Here is an 18,454-nt window from a genome sequence, read left to right as displayed (position 1 = left end):
GTTACCTCAGAAGTTCAACTTTCTGTTGCATCTCACTGCACGTGATTTGCAAGTCGTGCATCATTGCCTTCAGCTCCTCCTCGTTCTCTCCTTGACAAGGTACACCTTTTTGCTTAACTAAAGCGGCGACTCTCTCCCTCAACTTCCTGGTCAGCTCTTGCAGCTTTTTTTTCTCCAGTTCTAACTCTGCTATCGTGGCCTGACGCGCAAGGTGTCTGTCTTGAAGGCCTAGGAGGGCAGTGTCTTCTTCCTCCGGTAAAACCTGGTTCTGTACTCGGGGCTGTTCTCCATGTGTCCGGACTCGTCTGTGTAGCCAGGCAATCTCACATGCCTGTACTCTTTCCAGAAGCTGTGTATTCTCCTGCTCAAGGTACTGGTGGTCTTGATAATGTTCTTCTAGGATACGGTGTACGTCCCTCACCTCGGGCACACACTCTTCCAGCGTCTGGTGGGGTCCGGGCACCTTCCCATCGGGCGGGACTTCCAGCTTAGCCAGGCGGGCTTCCCATAAGCAGCAGTCACGCTGGAGCGCCGCTCTGGCCTGCAGCTTCTCCAGCGCACCCTCAAGTCTCAAAACCAGAACATGCAGCTCCTCGTTTTCTCTCTTGACTTCACCGTAACTCTCTTCCAGGCTGAAGAACGTTTCCGTCGCCTCTTCCGCTTTCTTTAGCTCGTGCTGCAGTTTGAAAACTTCCGAAGTGAGCTCTGTGTTACTTTCGAGGGCTTCGTCGTAGCGCGTCTCCATCACTCGCAGCTCCTCCTGGAGACAGTCATTTTCCCTGCTGGCGTCTTCATACAGCAGTTTATACTTGGGGGAAGCCTCGGGGATTCTCTCAAGCATCTTCAGTTTCTTTTTCAGCACGGCGACGTCAAAAAGGAGGTCCCGTTTCTTTTCAGAAGCTCGACTGCAGTCTGCACGCAGGATCGTTAGCTGTCCCTTAAGCTGACAAATCTGATTCTTCAGGTCCCAGGTCTCAGTCCTGGTCTCTTCGCTATTTTCGAGCTCGGAAAAACTCTCCATTGATGCTTCAGACTCCTCCATTTTGACCGCCCGTCTCTGAGCAGAGCCCGTCCCTGGACTGCCCAAATCCGGGGCCTCATCGTCCGGTAGGTCACTGAGGACGCAAGGTGGGCTTACACCTTCTACTTGTTTCATTTGATGTGGCAACAAAAAGGGCTCTGTTTGTTCCACAGAATTTCCAAATAGCCCAGTAGCTGGCTCATCAAAACAAGAAGACATTACCGAGCCCGGCTCTAATTTTTGCAGCTTCTGTTGCAATCTCGAAATTTCCGTGGCCATTTTCACATTTTCCTTCACTGCTCGCTCATGAGCTCTCTGCAGGCTTAAGAGGACATCTCCATTCTCTTCCAACAGCTGCTTTCCTTGCTGGAGCAGGGACATGGCTCCACTGCCTTCCGCCGCCTCCCCTCCTGCCGCCTGGCAGCCATTCTCTCTCCTGGACGGAGGAGATGCCTGCTGCATTTCCTTAATTTTGTTCTGAAGCCTGGAGATGTCTGTGCTCATCTCAGCCCTCTCTTGGTCTGCTTTCTCACAGGTCACTCTGTGGACACTCTCCATGGCCTGCAGCCCGGACACCATCTCCTGCTCCTCCCGGTCCCGTTCCATTGCTAGCTTCTCCAGCGGCTGGCCGGCCAGATGCCCCGAGGCACCTGCCCGGCCCAGGACCTGCTCGCCGTCCCTCAGCTCCCTTTCACGACTGCTCTTCAGCTCAAGGATCTGGTCGGACAGTAGGCTTTGCTGACTTTCTGACACATTTCTTAGATCTTCCAGGTCTTTGAGTAGCTGCTCTCTTTCAACAACCATACTATTCAAATGTTCTTTGTAGGTTTTCTCCAGCATCTCTCTCTCCTGGGTCAGGACCAGAGAAGTGGCTTTCTCTCTTTGGAGAGTCTCTTTCAGCTGCTCCTGGGCTTCTGCACACTCCTGGGTGAGCTCGTCCTTCTCAAACTCCCACTGGGATCTCTCCTCAAGCTGCTGTTCCAGGAGCTCCTTCAGCTCGTGGTGGTAGTGCCCCTCCAGGCTTCGCAGGGCATTTTCACACCTCTCAGTGACTTTCTGACAATCAGCCTGACACTGGGCTTCTATCTGACAGGTTCTTCTAGTACACTCAGTTTCCATTTTTTCCCTAAATGTAGTCAACATACAGCATTACTGAAACTGCCACCAATTCGAGAAGCAAACAAAAAACAGTTCCCCATGCACAGAAGAAGTTGCCAGGCACACAATCTAAACGCTTTCTAAAAACGGCCCTCACTTATTCCTACGTAATTGATTTCTACAAAGACAGGATCTCATTTCTGAGAGCTAGGACTGGCAGCCATAATTAATTTATAAGACTTACCTCTCTCTGCACTTAGAGGGAAAATTTGGAAACCAACTTCTTTGGCATACTCCTGGGATGTGTTTGTTTATGGAAAATGTAAGCTGATTTTCCATCAGTGATCAAATGCATATTAACCTAATCCCTAACTTAGGAAATATATAAAATTCCTTCATTTTAATTAAGTATACATTGCAAGGACAGTAGTCCTATAAACCATACCTATTAACATAATCATTACATTTTTCCTTCTTATTTAATAAAGCAGCACCCAGTTAATCATAGAATGAAGCATCAAAGCCCTCAAATGTACCTGAGATTTCACGTGAGGAAGGTAAGCACAAAGCGGCATTTCACGCTTTGGGGAGGAATAGAACTTTACCCAGAATTTAGCTTACAAATAGCGTTTCTCGGACACAATAATTATTCTCATCTGGAACCTGAAAGGATACTTGTTGATACAAGAAATACGGTCTTTGAAAAAAACAAAACAGTTCCAATAACCCCAGGGTAGGCTTATGTCTGTGGGTAAACGGGCTGAGAAACTAAAGAGTCTAGTCAAAGTCTCCTTAACTGACTGGAACTTCTGGTGCCCCCAAGGTATAGTGCCCTGGGTTTCTCCATTTCCCCCTATTTTCTTACCTTCCCTCTTGAAGTTCCCTTTGGTGTTTTTCTAAGAGCTCTTTTCGCAACTCCTCTTTCTCAAGAGTGTGCTTCTCCATCAGGCTTTTAAGCTGCTCCTGGTGAAACTGCTCTAGTTCCTGAGTCAAGCTTCTCACTTTCTCTTCTGTCCAGGCGCCATTTTGAATGAGTCCTTCTCTCTCTCGGTTAAAGCTTTCCTCTGCCTGCTCTAGGCTAGCCTTGAGTTCCAACTCATGTTCCAACCTCAGCTTCTCCTGCAGGTGAGTCTTTTCCTCATCCCACTTCTTTTGCAGTTCTTTTTTCTCATCCTCGTGTCTGCAGATAGTTGTATGCTGTGCCTCCTTGAGCACCTCTGTCTGGCCCTGAAGTTCTGTAATTTCATTTTTAAGGTCACTTATTTGTTTTTCTAAGACATGTACTTCATTCTCATACTTTTGCTTCATGTTCTCTTGCTCCTTTTCACAGGCAACCTTGGTTTCATCTAGCTGCTTTTCATAACGGTGCACCTAAGGTCAGAAAGCAAAACCACCATAATGTTACTCAACTCAAGGCCGTGGAAAGGTGATCGGGGCTGTAAGCTACTTTTTGCCTATGAGACATGAGACATTCTTCAGTTTTCCCATTTTAACGACTTTAAAACATGTTAAATAAGATATATTTGAGTCAGGCATAGTTTGCTTTCCTTTTTAACTCCGTTGAATTTTATTATTTTTTAAAGATGTTATTTATTTATTTATTTGAGAGTGAGAGTGCACACATGCACACGAGCAGGGCGAGGGGCAGGGAGCAGAAGGAGAGAATCTCAAGCAGACTCCGCACTGAGTGGGGAATCTAATGCAGGGCTCCATCCTATGACCATGGGATCATGACCTGAGCCGAAATCAAGAGTCCAACGCTCAGCCAACTGAGCCACCCAGGTGCCCCAAATTTTATTAGTTTCTGAACAACTCCGATAAAAATGACTAGACTTTCACATAGGTACCATTTGTCTTCCCAGGCATCCTGTCCAACTGTAGATGTAGGGTCTTAAACTAATTAAATTCAAATATTTCTTGAACACCTATCATAGGCATTCTGTGGGCTTTGTGGGGACACGATATTGGGTAAGATACAGTCCTGCCATCCAGGAGAAACCACCCTAGACGTGGTTTTGACAAGTACAAACAAGTATACCACAAGGCAGACTGAAAAATATAAAAGGTATAGAAAACAGAGAGCTATGATGTAACCTGGAGATCCCAAGAGGGAAAAATATCACATTTGGTCAAGGGTGTTCAGGAATGGGTTCATGCAAGAGGTAGCATTTGATATAAACTCTGAAAGGGAAGGAGACTTTCAAGAGATAGAAAGAAATCACATAGCATGTAATAGCACGAACAAAAGAGGACAGTTTGATGAAGAACAGCCAACTACTGGTTTGACAAGAGGAGAAGGTAAAAGAAAAGACTAAAAATATAAGTCGAAGCAACATCGTGGAGGGTTTTGGAGGTGAAGATTCAGAACTTGTACCTAATGCTAGCTATATCAAAGGGCTTTTTTGGTTTTATTAAGATGTTTTGGGACCAGTTGGAAATAATGTATTGGCCTTCAAGTTTCATGCTTGCTAGGGCTGAAGAGAATACATTCTGGAGAAATTCTCTCCTAGGAGGAAAAGGCCTCATGCTCAGCCTACGAAACCATCATGAGGAAGGGGGTTTTTGGTAGCCTCCAGACACAAGAGGAAATGCATAGAAGGTGATTATCTATGAGTAAAAAGAATTAAGAATGTCCTACATGCAAAAGCTTGTCAGAGCTCAAAGAAATGAGAGAACAGGATAAGAAGGACTTACTTTTTCTTCAAGCTCCAGTCTCAAGCGACATAAGTCCCTGTGATGTTGTTCTTTCATCTGTTCAATGACCAGCTCCGCCTCGATGCTCATATTCAATGGATTGCATTCTTCAGAACCAAGCCCTGAAAACACATGGGATCTGTTGACCCTGCGGCAGGTTCTTTCAATAACACAACTGGCATCTGAGGAGGGACATCCAGTTAAACTAAGGAAAAATTTTCAGCCTAAATTACCACTAATGAGATCTACTAGGAAACCATAGAAGCCAAGAGATTTCTTGTTTTCAAGTATTAAAAATGAAGGTGAACAGGCAGTACGGTAAGACTGTTTCATGTGCAGACTCTGTGCCAAACCTTAATAGAATCCATCTTTTTGAAGAGTAGGTGGGTAGGGGGTAGGGGTGGAAACTGTTCAAAGGTGACCTTCTAAACGAAAATGCTGTGGAGTGAGGTAACTTGGTGAAACCAACCAGCCTTCTATCCATCAGACAAACTAGCAGAGGGCAGCGTGGCAGAAGATGCCCGGAGGCATTACCTTCATGGGTCAAGATCTCAAACCCACCACTCAGTTACAGAAGATTATTATAATATTGATTTCCTATAGTGCAAGTGGAACCCCATTTTAAATTATCAGCTAAAATTTTAAAAAATAGGGCATTGGTTAGGAACCTAGATATGGGCAGTCTGGGAGAAAAATTCTCAACTCATACATATGGGTTCACTTCCACAACTGCCCATCATGGCAACTGAGAAGAACACTGAAATGTGAAGCATAAATTGGAGGCTGAGCCAGTACACAGACAAAGTGATGATGTCTAATACTGTGTGGAAATCTCCGAAGGCAGGGGATTCAAAAACGTTTTTCCTGTGGGGGCCCATAGGCAGATGGGAGAAAGGGCCTGTCTGGCATCTCGGATTGACAGTCTTCTCTTGGGGTTTCTTTTCATCTTTCTTTTCAGTTGGCATATCCCCAACTGAGAAGAGATACTTGGGGTGTAAGCAAACCCAAGATGGCACAGCTTCACACACCTATGAGGAGGATGCCCAACACTACAGAAAAAGTTCCAGAAAAGCTTCTGAGATGCATCATACAATCCGTTGGGCTCCATCCTCACACTACAGTAAGGCTACCGACCGCGTACTTAGAACCACAGGAAAGGTCTTCACGCAGTCCCCTCCCCAATCCCTTATTTATTCTACAATGAATAGATACGAAGAGGAATAAACAAACCTTGTAAGGACCTGTACTTCTGTAGCAGTGGAGAAGACTATAACAGAAGAATTTATTATGAGCCCCTTCTGAAATTCAAACTCAGGACAGGGAGGAAAGAGGCAGAATAGCAGGAGGGAGGAAAAGAGCTAATAACGCATGGAGCAGGGCTGCCAGACAACTCTGCCTTTCCACCTCGCCACCCAAAATCCTCCTCAAAGGCGCAGTCAACCAACACTTATTTATTTGTTGTTTTACAGAGACAATGCTGATATTTAACAAAGCCGGCGTGAGAAAACTGAATCCTGGTTTCTGGTTGCCCTGGTCTCCCAAACCATCACCATCCCCGTGAGGCACTCCTTAAGAAAGGGAGGATTCAAGAGCTCAGTGCCTGAATTCTTACACTCCCAAGGCCTTAGATTCTCAGACTTGAGGACAGTTTTTTTGTTTTTTTTTTTAAACAAAGCAAATATCCTTGTGGTTTGATTTTTCCATTCCTTTGCTGGTACACATAAAAATCAGAAATATTTTCAGAAAGACTTTAAAGACAAATGAAAAACAGACCACAAGTGAAATAGCTCAAGAAAATATTGCCAGGGTTTTTCTGTTTAGTTTTTGTTGGTTGCCAAAGTTGTGCAATTTTACATTCAAACATGGCCCTAACAGTAAAAACCAAAGGCACAGCCTCTGAAAAGATGACGTCGGAATGGCTTACTCTGGTCAGGCTCGATGCAACCCGTGTTAACATCAAGTTCTTCTGACAGTGAGTTCTTCAAGGGAAGTCTCAACACTTTGCCTTGTGTGCGAAATTCTTCCAGCTCAGACTGGAGTTCATCCACTTGGTCTTGTAATACCTCGAATTTAAAAACCAACACCAGTCTTATAGCACAAGCAGCAAAAGAAAAAGTAAACAACATCACCAAACAAAACTTTTGTTTCGAAGAGTATCATGAAAGTAAGAAGACAACCCACAGAGTGGCAGAATAGTTTTTGCAAATTATGTGGTCTGATAAGGGACTTGTAACTAGAATCTATAAGGAACTATTACAACTCAATAATAAAAAGACAATCCATTTAAAAATAGGCAAAGGATTTCAAATAGACCTTTCTCCAAAAGAGATATGCTGAAAAGCACTTGAAGAGATACTCAAAATCTTTCGTCATCAGGGAAATGCAAATAAAACACCCACCACTTCATAACCCCTAGGGATGGCTCGACTCCAAAAGACACAGCAAGAATTGTTGGCAAGGATGTGCAGAAACCGGAACTCTCACATTGGCGGGAGTGTAAAACGGTACAAACCCCTTGGGAAAAGTTTGGCGGTTCCTCCAAAGGTTAAACACGCAGTAATCTTATAACCCAGCAATTCCCCTCCTAGATATATACCCAAGAGAAATGAAAACCTATCCACACAAAAACCTGCACACAGATGTTCATAGCAGCATTATTCATAACAGACTAAGCCCAGTGTTCATCAACTAGTGAATGGATAAATGCGGTATAACCATACAAGAGAATATAACGCAGCAATTAAAAGAAGTGCTGATACATGCTACAACATGGATGAACAATGAAAACGTTACAGTAAGTGAAGGAGGCCAGTGGCAAAGGACCACATATTGTATGATTCTGTTTACGTGAAATGTAAAGAATAGGCAAATCTACAGAGACAAAAAGTAGATTATTAGTTGCCTAGGGAGTGATTACAGCTAAGTGGAACGGGAGTTTCTTTTTGGGGTGATGAAAATGTTCTAACCTCGATTATGGTAATCATTGTACAATTCTGTGAATATACTAAAAGATACTGAACTATACCCATTAAATGGGTGAATTGTATGGGTGAATGGTATATAAATCTATTTTAAAAAAGAACACTGAATGGATTTGGGGGATTTGGGGAATTTGGGGAGAGAGAGGACAGATTTTACTAAAGAAATCATAACTTTAAAGATCTATAAGGAAAACACCTCTACGTGATTAGAGCCAAGAACCAAACCTTAATTGTAAAAGTGGCATTGTTTCATTTCTTTTCTCAAAATGTGCACGTGTATTTCCTGGGAAGGCAGGCTATAAGCAACCTCACAAGGAAGTGATTATTTTCCTCATTTCTGGACGAGTACAATTTTCATCTAAAGTAGTTAGAACTGTTATATTTTCCCTTGTTAAAATCAGTAAGTGTTTGTGATTTAAGGAAAAAAAATCCCAAATTCCTAAACTTAGGAGAGTTACTTTAAAAAAAAAAAAATCAAAGATTGCTATTATTTATAAGGATGTTTTTGTCTTTTCTGGTAGGGATTTTTTTTTTTTTTAATGTTATGTTAGTCACCATATAGTACATCATTAATTTTTGATGTAGTGTTCCATGATTCATTGTTCACGTATAATACCCAGTGCTCCGTGCACTACATGCCCTCCTTAATACCCAACACCGGGCTAACCCATCCCCACACCCCCCTCCCCGCATTAAAACCCTCAGTTTGTTTCTCAGAGTCCATAGTCTCTCATGGTTTGTCTCCCCCTCCGATTTCCGCCCCCTTCGTTTTTCCCTTCCTTCTCTGTGTTATTCCTTATGTTCCAAACATATGATAATTGACTTTCTCTGCTTGACTTATTTCACTTAGCATAATCTCCAGTCCCATCCATGTTGATGCAAAAGTTGGGTATTCATCCTTTCTGATGGCTGAGTAATATTCCATTGTATATATGGACCACATCTTCTTTATCCATTCATCTGTTAAAGGGCATCTCTGCTCTTTCCACAGTTTGGCTATTGCAGACATTGCTGCTATGAACACTGGGATGCATATGGCCCTTCTTTTCACTACATCTGTGTCTTTGGGGTAAATACCCAGTAGTGCAATTGCTGGGTCATAGGGTGGCTCTATTATTAATTTTTTGAGGAACCTCTACTGTTTTCCAAAATGGCTGTACCAACTTGCATTCCCACCAACAGTGTAAGAGGGTTCCCCTTTCTCCACAACCTCTCCAACATTTGTTGTTTCTTGCCTTGTCAATTTTTGCCATTCTAACTGGTGTACGGTGGTATCTCAAGGTGGTTTTGATTTGAATTTCCCTGATGGCTAAGGATGATGAACATTTTTTTCATGTGTCTGTTAGCCATTTGTATGTCTTCTATGGAGAAGTGTCTGTTCACGTCTTCTGCCCATTTTTTGGACTTGATTATTTGTTTTTTTTGGGTGTTGAGTTTCAGAAGTTCTTTATAGATCTTGGATACCAGCCCTTTGTAGTGTCATTTGCAAAGATCTTCTCCCATTCTGTGGGTTGCCTCTTTGTTTTGTTGACTGTTTCCTTTGCTGTGCAGAAGCTTTTTATCTTGATGAAGTTCCAAAAGTTCATTTTCGCTTTTGTTTCCCTTGCCTTTGGAGACGCGTCATGAAAGAAGTTGCTCTGGCCAATGTCGAAAGGTTATTCCCTATGTTCTCTAGGATTTTGATGGATTCCTGTCTCACATTGAGGTTTTTCATCCATTTTGAGTTTATCTTTGTGTATGGTGTAAGGAAATGGTCCGGTTTCATTCTTCTGCCTGAGGCTGTCCAATTTTCCCAGGACCATTTACTGAAGAGACTGTCCTTTTTCCATTGCATATTTTTTCCTGCTTTGTTGAAGATTATTTGACCATAAAGTTGAGGGTCCATATCTGGGCTCTTTATTCTGTTCCCATTGGTCTATATGTCTGTTTTTGTGCCAGTTCTGGTAGGAATCTGTGATGATTTACTGGCTAAAGACTTGAGTGGTTTTGCTTTATTTGCATTTTGTGAATAAAATAAGGAATGTATTCAGGAAAAAAACCCCAAAAACCACAGGACAAAAGCAAATTACATCAGATTAGGTCTGCAGTGTTTGATTAAGGCATCAACATGACCACATATTTCTCCACTTGGAATAAAACTATATTCTCCTCTAAGCACTAGCAATTTCTGACCTAGATAAGGCAGACTTAAATGCAGTTTGCCTGATTCCCTAATATTTTGGGGATACTAGATAATAACACCTAACATTTGGGTTAAGTGCTTACTAATGTTCCAGGCTCTGTTCTAAGCACTTTACAAATATTCACTCATTGACTCTTCTCAACAACCTACTGAGAGGGTACCTTTATGTTTACCAATCTTACAGATGAGGAACTGAGGCACCCACAGATTATTAAGTGACTTGCTTATGGTCACTAGTAAATGGTGAAGTGGGATTTGAACCCAGGCCCTCTTCCACGTATTAGGTTCTCTTTAGTCACTCACCCTGCACTGCTGCTCATATTCATTTCTCATCTGCGTCAGCCTCTCTTCTTGCAGAAAGAATTCAGCACTGCTGGGATCAAGGTCACCAAACTAGAAGAGGAAAAGGACATAGTTTTCATTCTCCCCAAGTGTCCCTCTTAGACCTTTAACCCACCAAAGGCCCCACTTTCTGGTGTTCACGCAGAGTATGGTCTCTTGAGTATGAAAGGAATGTGACATTTAAGCAGAACATTACCAACTGGATGATGGGAAGAACATACTAGAGTGATGTGTTCAACTAAGGCAGGGATCACTTCTCAGTGCCAGGCAATGTTTCCTTCGTATCCAAGCTCTGAAATTACATCCCTGCCAAACCGACGGCCTCCTTGAACCATCTAAATACTTCCCTCATAGACATTTCCTTGGTGGCATTGCTTCTACTCTTTTGAGTAAACTACACTTTGGGCTGTGTGTCAGGAGATCAAATTTAAACAGATTTACCTTTTCTGCTAACACGTTTTCCAAATTTCGCTGGAGTTTGTTTGTCAGATTCTCATACTCTGCCAACTTCTCTGCATTTTCCAGAAGCTCATTTTCTAGACGACTGTTTTCCTGAAGAAATTTGGGGAAATTAAATGGACACTGAACTAAAAATAAGCAAACTGTTGTATCTTTTTATAGGATGCATAAATTCGTGCCCTAGATTGAGAGAATTTGTTCATCTTCAAAGTTTCAGTAGATTAGAGAGGACAAAAGTAAATATAAAAAAATTGATATTTATCTTATAACCCAAAAGTCTGCCTCCTCTTTCTTTGATCCTACAGAATGATGCTAATATGGCAGCAACTAGCAGTCACATGTGGGTAGTGAGCACTTGAAATATGTGTATAGCACAAACTGAGATGTACTCTAAGTATATAAAACACCAGATTTTGAGAAGTTAAGGCAAAAATGTAAAATGGCTCAATAATAATTTTTGTATATTGATTATGTGTCAAAATAATGTTTTAGAGATACTGGATTAAATAAAATTCAGAATTAAATTCACCTGTTTCACTTTATGCAGCCATTTGAAAATGTGAAGTTACATATATGGCTTGCACTGTATTTCTACTGGATAGCATTGCAATATAATATTTAATGACATGAAAAACATTCTCAATATATTGTCAAAATTGGTGGCAGGAAACCTTGTTCATCTGATAGCAAAAGAGAACTCAGAAAAGTATAAAAAGTAGAATAATGAAAATCAATTTTATTGATACTATAAAAGCTGCACATAAAGGTTTTTCATAACTTGTATGTTTATATTATAATAAAATAACACATTAACTGAAGTCCACAAAAGATGTTTTTTTCCTGTATATATAATACTTGTTAGATTTCTACCCACATTTGCTTAAAAAAATAAATTAAACCTCACAGACGTGCATTTAGACGTATGTTCTGTTCCAGTGTTAAAGGCTAATTGGAAGAACATTATTTTCAAAGTATATTTTGCCAAAAGAATATAAAGCCAGTATATTTTTAATACATTCTAGTTCACACCCTCACATAGCAATATGGAATAAAAAAAGAATGTGTTTGAAGAGTTTTTTTCTTTAAAAAAAAAACAACAAAAAAATCCTCCACCTTCTCCCAAAATGCCAGTTCTAAAACTCTAATCTTTCAAAGTATGTCTAAATTTAGATGTCAAAACAGGAGCAATCTCTGCGTATCAGGCCTGTGCTGGTGCTGTGGAAACTAACCAATCAGATTCTGTTGCTGACCACAGGGAAAACACAATCTGGACTGTGGGGAGGGAGACAGATGTAGATACGGTCATCTGTGATGCCTTCTCTTCTGGCAAGAAAAAAGCAAGCATCATGGGAATGAAAGAGTCCTGTGGTCTGCCGTGTTGGAGAAAGCAGTGAAGGAGCCTAAAGACCCGCTGAGGAACCAAGAGAGCTGAGGGCAGTTGCGGTCGGGTCAGGGCCATGGCTGGGGGGCGGGAGGCTACTGGTGGGACCTGCAGTTGGAAAAGCAGGAGGCCAGGCTCCATTCCAGGGGCCTTCGGTGCTACCATGCTGCACTTTAACGAAGCGTAACAGCGTGTTATTCAGTCAGTTCTTCAGTAAGGTAACTCTGGGGGTCATAGGGACGGTGGGGAGATGGAAGAAAAGATACACACAGGTCAGCTGAGAAATTCTGATGAATTCCGAACCTCTGCAGAGGTTGCAGACGGAGATGAAGGGGATAAATCTGAGAGACCTTTCAGCGCATCGGCAGGTCTGAGAGACCGATGAGTGAGGACGACTGAGGATTTTAGCTTCTGTGACAGCACATGGTCATGATGTAGATTATGGAGAAAATTCCGAAAAGGAAGCAATTTGATGGTGAGGGTGGGAGAATTCGCTCAGTTTTTCATGTATGGAGTTTCGGAACAACAGTTAATATTCTTTGTATATTTATTACCTTCCAAACACTGCATATGCAGCATCTCACTTAATCCACATATTTAAATACGCTCCTTTCTACACAAGGAAACAGGCTGGGATAACGTGATCAAGGTGTTCCAGTATGGAGTGGTATCCAGAATGGAACTAGGCAGACTGAGTCCACAACGGACCCCCTTTATCTCTAGGCTACCCTGCTACACTGTACCACAGTCCAATGAAGAGAAAGATCGCTTCCTCTCCTGAGACACAGGAAAGGAGAGGAGGATGTGTAAGGCAAAAGACATATTTGGAAGCAAAGAAACAAAGCTGCTGAGCTCTGTGTGGCAGGAGATAATGCCACCTGCTCTGACCTGGGGTGGGAGACAGGGAATGGAGAGGGCCTCGACCAGGTGTCCAACAGCCCTAAGGACTCAGTGCAACTTGGGGGGGAAGAAGAACAAGATCCACTAATCGGCACTGTCAGCAATCCAGAAACCTGGCTACTCCTGAAATCTGGATCCCAGCAGGGGCTTGGCCATGTCTGGGTCATGACTCAGCAAGGCAAACTTCCAGGAATCCTGGGACTGAGCCCTGTGCAGACCATCCTCTTAATGGAGCCCTAGTTTTCCAGGCAGTATCCCCAGCAGGGACACAGGCCAGAGACCTAATAGGAGGATTACCTTTAAAGAGAGAGCAAGGCGGTCCCGGATGTAGTTCTCTTCTGTTTTTGCCTTTTCGATTTCCTGCTCAAGTTCCAAACGCTGCTTGCCCACCTGCTGCAGGATCTGTTCTCTCTCCTTCCGGAGTTCATTCTTTAAAGCCGCTATCCGTTCCTTGTACTCTTCATCCAGTTTCCTGTGAGAGAGGAAGGCCAATGAGCTGCCATCAAGTCCCTCAGAGGTCCAATGCAGATCCATCAAAAATGGAAACAGAAAGTCACAGAGATGGGAAGCTCCTTGAAGGACCTAATGTGTCCCGCTTTCCTTTAGGCTTGACCACACCTACGGCCCTCCAGCCGGGTGTGGCCAACCAGGCAGGCAGGCTGACCCCCACCGAGAGGGGCCAGGGTGGTGGGAGGGAGGGACGTGGCCCTACCAGTCACACCTGAGGTTGTACTCATTCCGCCGCTCTATGGCCGCATGGTGATCATCCACCTCTGAAGCCATGAGAGACTTGAGCTTCTCAGCCTTGTCCAGATCTGACCGTAGCTTCTCTTTTTCTCTGATCACTTGATCAACCCGCTCCCTAGAATGAGAAATAGACAGAGTTCAAGGGAAACTGTCTCTAAGCAACAAGGAGACCCAGAAAAGCTCTCATCTGGCTTGCTTCAGTACAAAACCCAAACCAAGACAACCAGAACCCCTCCAAAACAGAAAGACATTTCCATGGCTCCCTTCAAAAGCCTAATGCAAATCTAAGCGTTACCTCGTTTTCACAGTGGTGAGATGCTAGGAGACAAGCCACATCTGCCTATAGAATGCGTCACAGGCATCTAAAGGACTTGTTGCACAAGTGGGAAAGGGAACAGGGCAGGTGAACCTTCTACCCAACTCACAGCAAATGTCGGATCTCAGCCTTAAAGCTGGCCAGAGCCGCCTGGTGAATGCCATTTTTGGTGACCAGAAGTTCATTTTCAAGAGCCAGTGTCAATTCTGTCAGGTTGACATTTCCATCAAGGCTGAAATCCAAGGCCTAGAAATCAGAACAAGTTAAAGACCATTATAAGTTCTGTCCTCTAAAGTGGAAGCAGTGAAGGGTATACAAACTCAGAGAAGTGGATGTATAGTCAAGAAGCCGGATGATTACATTTCTTTAGTGACTGCTTAGGGACAATATTCAATCTAAGATCTCTCTGAGGAAACAACGTACTTATTTGCATGTTTAAAAAAATACTATCTGCCACTGTAAATAAATACAATAGTGTGACTCTAATCTTTACCAACCAGAGATCAGTTAAGAGCACTGCACTTGTCAATAGTTTAGGAGTTAAAAACATGGAAAGTAGTTAGCAACAGACTCCTGGTCAAACGGGGTAAGAAAAGTTACCTCTTATCCCTGAGATCTTGTGAAAAGAAGAATCATTAAGGAGAAATCAAATCAGTTTCAAAAGCACTGGAATTTTTCAGCCCTTGCCCAATTTGTCCTTTTTCTCCCACGTTAGCTGCCATACCTTCAGGATCTCCTGGCTGTTCTCAATGCCCTCTTCCTGCCAGGAGTCAAGTATTTTCTCCACGGATGCGTAGCCCATCCCGTCATCCAGGCAGGAGAAGACCCGAAAGCCAATGGTACTTGTCATCACTGATGGGGTTGTGGTGCGTCGGCCACTCTCATCGAAGGACTGGAAGAAGAAAGAGACTTGAGCCAGGTCAGGCATTTCAACCAGACGTTGACCCAAACTGGACAGCCTTGACCACAATGAGCAGAAGAGATGGCTCTCTAACGCTACTAGAAAAACAAGTCATGCAGCCCCTTTGATCTTTCTTTCCCAAGTGAGTCAAGAATGTAAAACTTATCAAAAACAGTTGATCTGGTAGCAAGTCCCTTGACATAGATGTGTCTCTACTTAACACCAGGTTTCTCTGACCCACAGCTAACATTAAGGGGCATAATTAGTGGCTTCCCACTCTGTAATTTATGGTCATTTTTCAAACCCAACTTCTCCTTCCCAGTGGTTTAGTCTTTCTTCTTTTTTTGCTTCTCTCTTTCTCCTTCTTCTTCCTCAGACAACAGGTTAGTTCATTACAAACTATTCAAATGGGTTTTAACTTCTACTCACGGAGAAATCACTTCCGATTTATTTCTTACCTGCATGGAGAGGTGCCTTTTCAACTGTCTATAGGGAGTAGATGCTGATGGTGTGAGGGATTTTCCATTTTTGAACAAGCCATAGAAAAAATCTTCTACACTCATTGTACCGTCAGGATCAAGATTATGGAAGACTTCCTCAAGCATCTAGAAAATAGTAACCACTTACTTTCAGTATTTCCCTCAAAATAACACAAGGCCCAAAGTACATCTGTGGCCAGTAGAAATTGGCACCACTGTTGACCCTAAGGCTCCAGAAATAGAACATGTCCCTTTATTCTCATTTCACTGAATTTATTTTCCTTTTCAGTAATACGTCCTTCCTCCTCCACAAAGTAAATGTCCATTTTCATAATCTTATGCAATTTAGCAATCAACTGTTTTTTCTCTTATTCATACTCCTAAAATGGGTAATCTTTAATATTGCTATAGATTATTCTATGGACTAAAAATTTACTTTAAAAAGATAAAGGTATAGCTTCCCAGTGTTGTAATAATGGAAATAAGTTTGGACTGGGGACACCTGAGTGGCAGAGTCAGTTAAGTGTCCGACTTCTGATTTCAGCTCCGGTCATGATCTCACAGGGTCATGAGATGGAGCCCCGCGTCAGGCTCCACACTGGGCATGGAACCTGCTTAAGATTCTCTCTCTCCCTCTGCCCCTCCCCTACCTCTCTTAAAAAAAATTTAAAAAGTCTGGACAGACATTAAGCCATTATATTGTGGTGACTACATGATATTTTGCTTATGCTGATTTCTTGAAATTGGTATGTTAGAACAGCAGAATTTAGTCTGGGACAGATTGCAATTATCTAAGAGTTTGGGTCTGAAACCCAGGACTTGGGATTAAGAGCACTACTTGGAACAACATTGTATGTTTTGGGTTTTTATTTGTTTTAATGCTTCAGCACAGGAGAAATGAAGATCAGATAAGACAGATTTTGTGTGCGTCCAATGGAAGGATCCCAGAGATGTAAAGAGAAGGGAATTTTGCCTGGCTATTTTGTACCCTCTAACAATAAGTAGTCCTCATCACGTAACTGGGGAAGGAGAAACTGGATTATAGTCCCTTCCAGAGGCTTGCCTAGGAGGTGGTTTGTCCCCTAGCTCAACAGAGGAATATAAAGGGATGAATAAAGCAGCATATGAGTCACTGACACCACAAAACAGGGAGGAAAGGCAATGATCTCCTTTTTCCTGGCAGTTGGATTCCTCTTTACTCTGGGGTGGGGCTAAGGTTTTTCTATACAGAAACTCCTCCGTTGTACAAATCACCTGAGGATTTTGTTAAAATGCAGACTCTGATATAGGGGGTCTGATATTCTGCATCTCTGACAAGCTCTCAGGTGACGTGCATGTTGTTGAGGGGCAAGGAAACTGATTAAGCAGCAAAATTACTCATGAGGCATTAGAGTCTGCAACTGGGTCCATTCTAACAAAGGCCTCTTTGTGACACATCTTTAAATTTTGACGATTCATTTCATAAGTCTGGACTATTGCTAGGGTTTGTCGTCTCATAACTGTTTATTTTATTCTTCATGGAAGTGCCTGAGGCATTTATTTCAAATGCTTCTTTCCAATTCACATCCAATAGGGAACATCTGTCTCTATCCTTTTTTTAAATACCACTTCCTCTGGAGAGGTCTCCGAAACAAGAAACCATTCTTTTTTTTTTTTTTTTTTTTTTTTTTTTTAAGAAACCATTCTAAAGAGTGGAAATCTTTGGAAGAAGAACAGTTCTTAATAGAGAATTAAATGGTAAAACCAATGGAAAGGTGTTTGGGGTGAGATTCTGGGGTTACTAAGATCGCTTAGCATTTCTGTCTCACTCTTACCAACCAGAAGACCACTTTCTTGGAGGACTAGGCTTTCAGGACCACCAAGCCAGAAGTCATAGTAAATCCAGGTGCACTGACCGAAGTTAACAAGCATTATTTCAGCTCTAACCTTAGCTCCACACTGCTTGGGGACTTGTGACCTTGGCCAAGTCGACGCACAGCTTCCAGTCTGCCTAAAAAAACCCATCACCTCATCTGTTCAAAGTAGCGGAGCAAGTGAGTCCTGCCAGTAATTGTACACAGGGGAGCGGGCAAGTGGCGAAGAGACGGCTGTGGATTCAGAAGGCAGGGTTGGGCTGAACAGAATGCAAGGCAAATGGGCAATGAGCCCTGTGCAGGAGCCAAATCTAGAACCCAGAGGACATTCTTACTCCTCATGACACACCAGCCGGGTCTCGGATGGTTGATCTCCCAGTGTGTTAGCTGGGAAATGACGCACCAGACTAGGGTTAACAGACCCAAATACCCAGAGAAGCCAGGAAGGCAACGTAGATTAATAAGGCCGGGTGGTCTTGAGACATCACAGAGTGGCGCTATTTAAAGCAGGGAACTGAGCACGTGAGTGCATGCCCTGTCCAAAGGAGCTCGCCGGCCACCTCTCACTGCTCGCACAATGGAGTCAAATATTCTGGTTCTTAGAAAAATCTCCTGATTTAAAAAAAAAAAAAAAAGTGTAGCAAAAGTTCAAGTTTTAAACATTGGGCAGGCCAAAGGAAAAAAACCAAAACCCCCAAAACTTTGGGCCATATTTGGCATCTAGGGCGATAGTTTGCCATCCCCACCCTACAGTTGTCCTTGCTTCTGGAAAGCAGGGTACATGAGACAGGGAATCTAGTTCCCCTTCATGGTAATGGCAACAAGCAGCAGGGACATCACTTTTTTATCTATAAAATGAGGGGTCTAAAAATCTAAAATTGCTTTCGGCCATGAAATCCTATGATCCCAAGTTACAGGGTGATGAGATCATCTTGAACTTTCAGCTCCTCTGTGGTCTAGAGCCAGCAGTATGAAGTACTATAGTATTTCATGATTTTTTTTGGCAGGGGGAAACATTAAGTAAAAGCTGTATTCAATGAGCAATCTTTTACTCATCCTTGGATCGAGGAAAATAACTAAATGTGCTACTTTTTTTCCTG

At 42.8% G+C, this 18,454-nt stretch overlaps 1 protein-coding gene across 1 annotated transcript in view; it reads right to left on the bottom strand.

Moving 5' to 3' along the window:
- The window catches only part of NIN (ninein), a 97,436-nt gene that overhangs the window by 32,400 nt on the left and 46,582 nt on the right, over positions 1–18,454 (bottom strand). Inside the window, 11 exon segments of the mRNA XM_034992762.1 lie at positions 6–2,147; positions 2,985–3,490; positions 4,814–4,935; positions 6,738–6,876; positions 10,280–10,369; positions 10,760–10,870; positions 13,356–13,530; positions 13,780–13,920; positions 14,231–14,367; positions 14,846–15,013; positions 15,481–15,627. Of these exon segments, the coding sequence (XP_034848653.1) occupies positions 6–2,147; positions 2,985–3,490; positions 4,814–4,935; positions 6,738–6,876; positions 10,280–10,369; positions 10,760–10,870; positions 13,356–13,530; positions 13,780–13,920; positions 14,231–14,367; positions 14,846–15,013; positions 15,481–15,627 (3,878 nt within the window).

The sequence above is a fragment of the Mirounga leonina genome, unplaced genomic scaffold, assembly GCF_011800145.1.
Source record: "Mirounga leonina isolate KUSES-001 unplaced genomic scaffold, KU_Mleo_1.0 Mir_82, whole genome shotgun sequence".
In the NCBI taxonomy this organism is placed as follows: Eukaryota; Metazoa; Chordata; class Mammalia; order Carnivora; family Phocidae; genus Mirounga; species Mirounga leonina.
The sequence above is the reverse complement of the archived record's forward strand: the minus strand, read 5'-3'. Positions and strand labels throughout refer to the sequence as shown.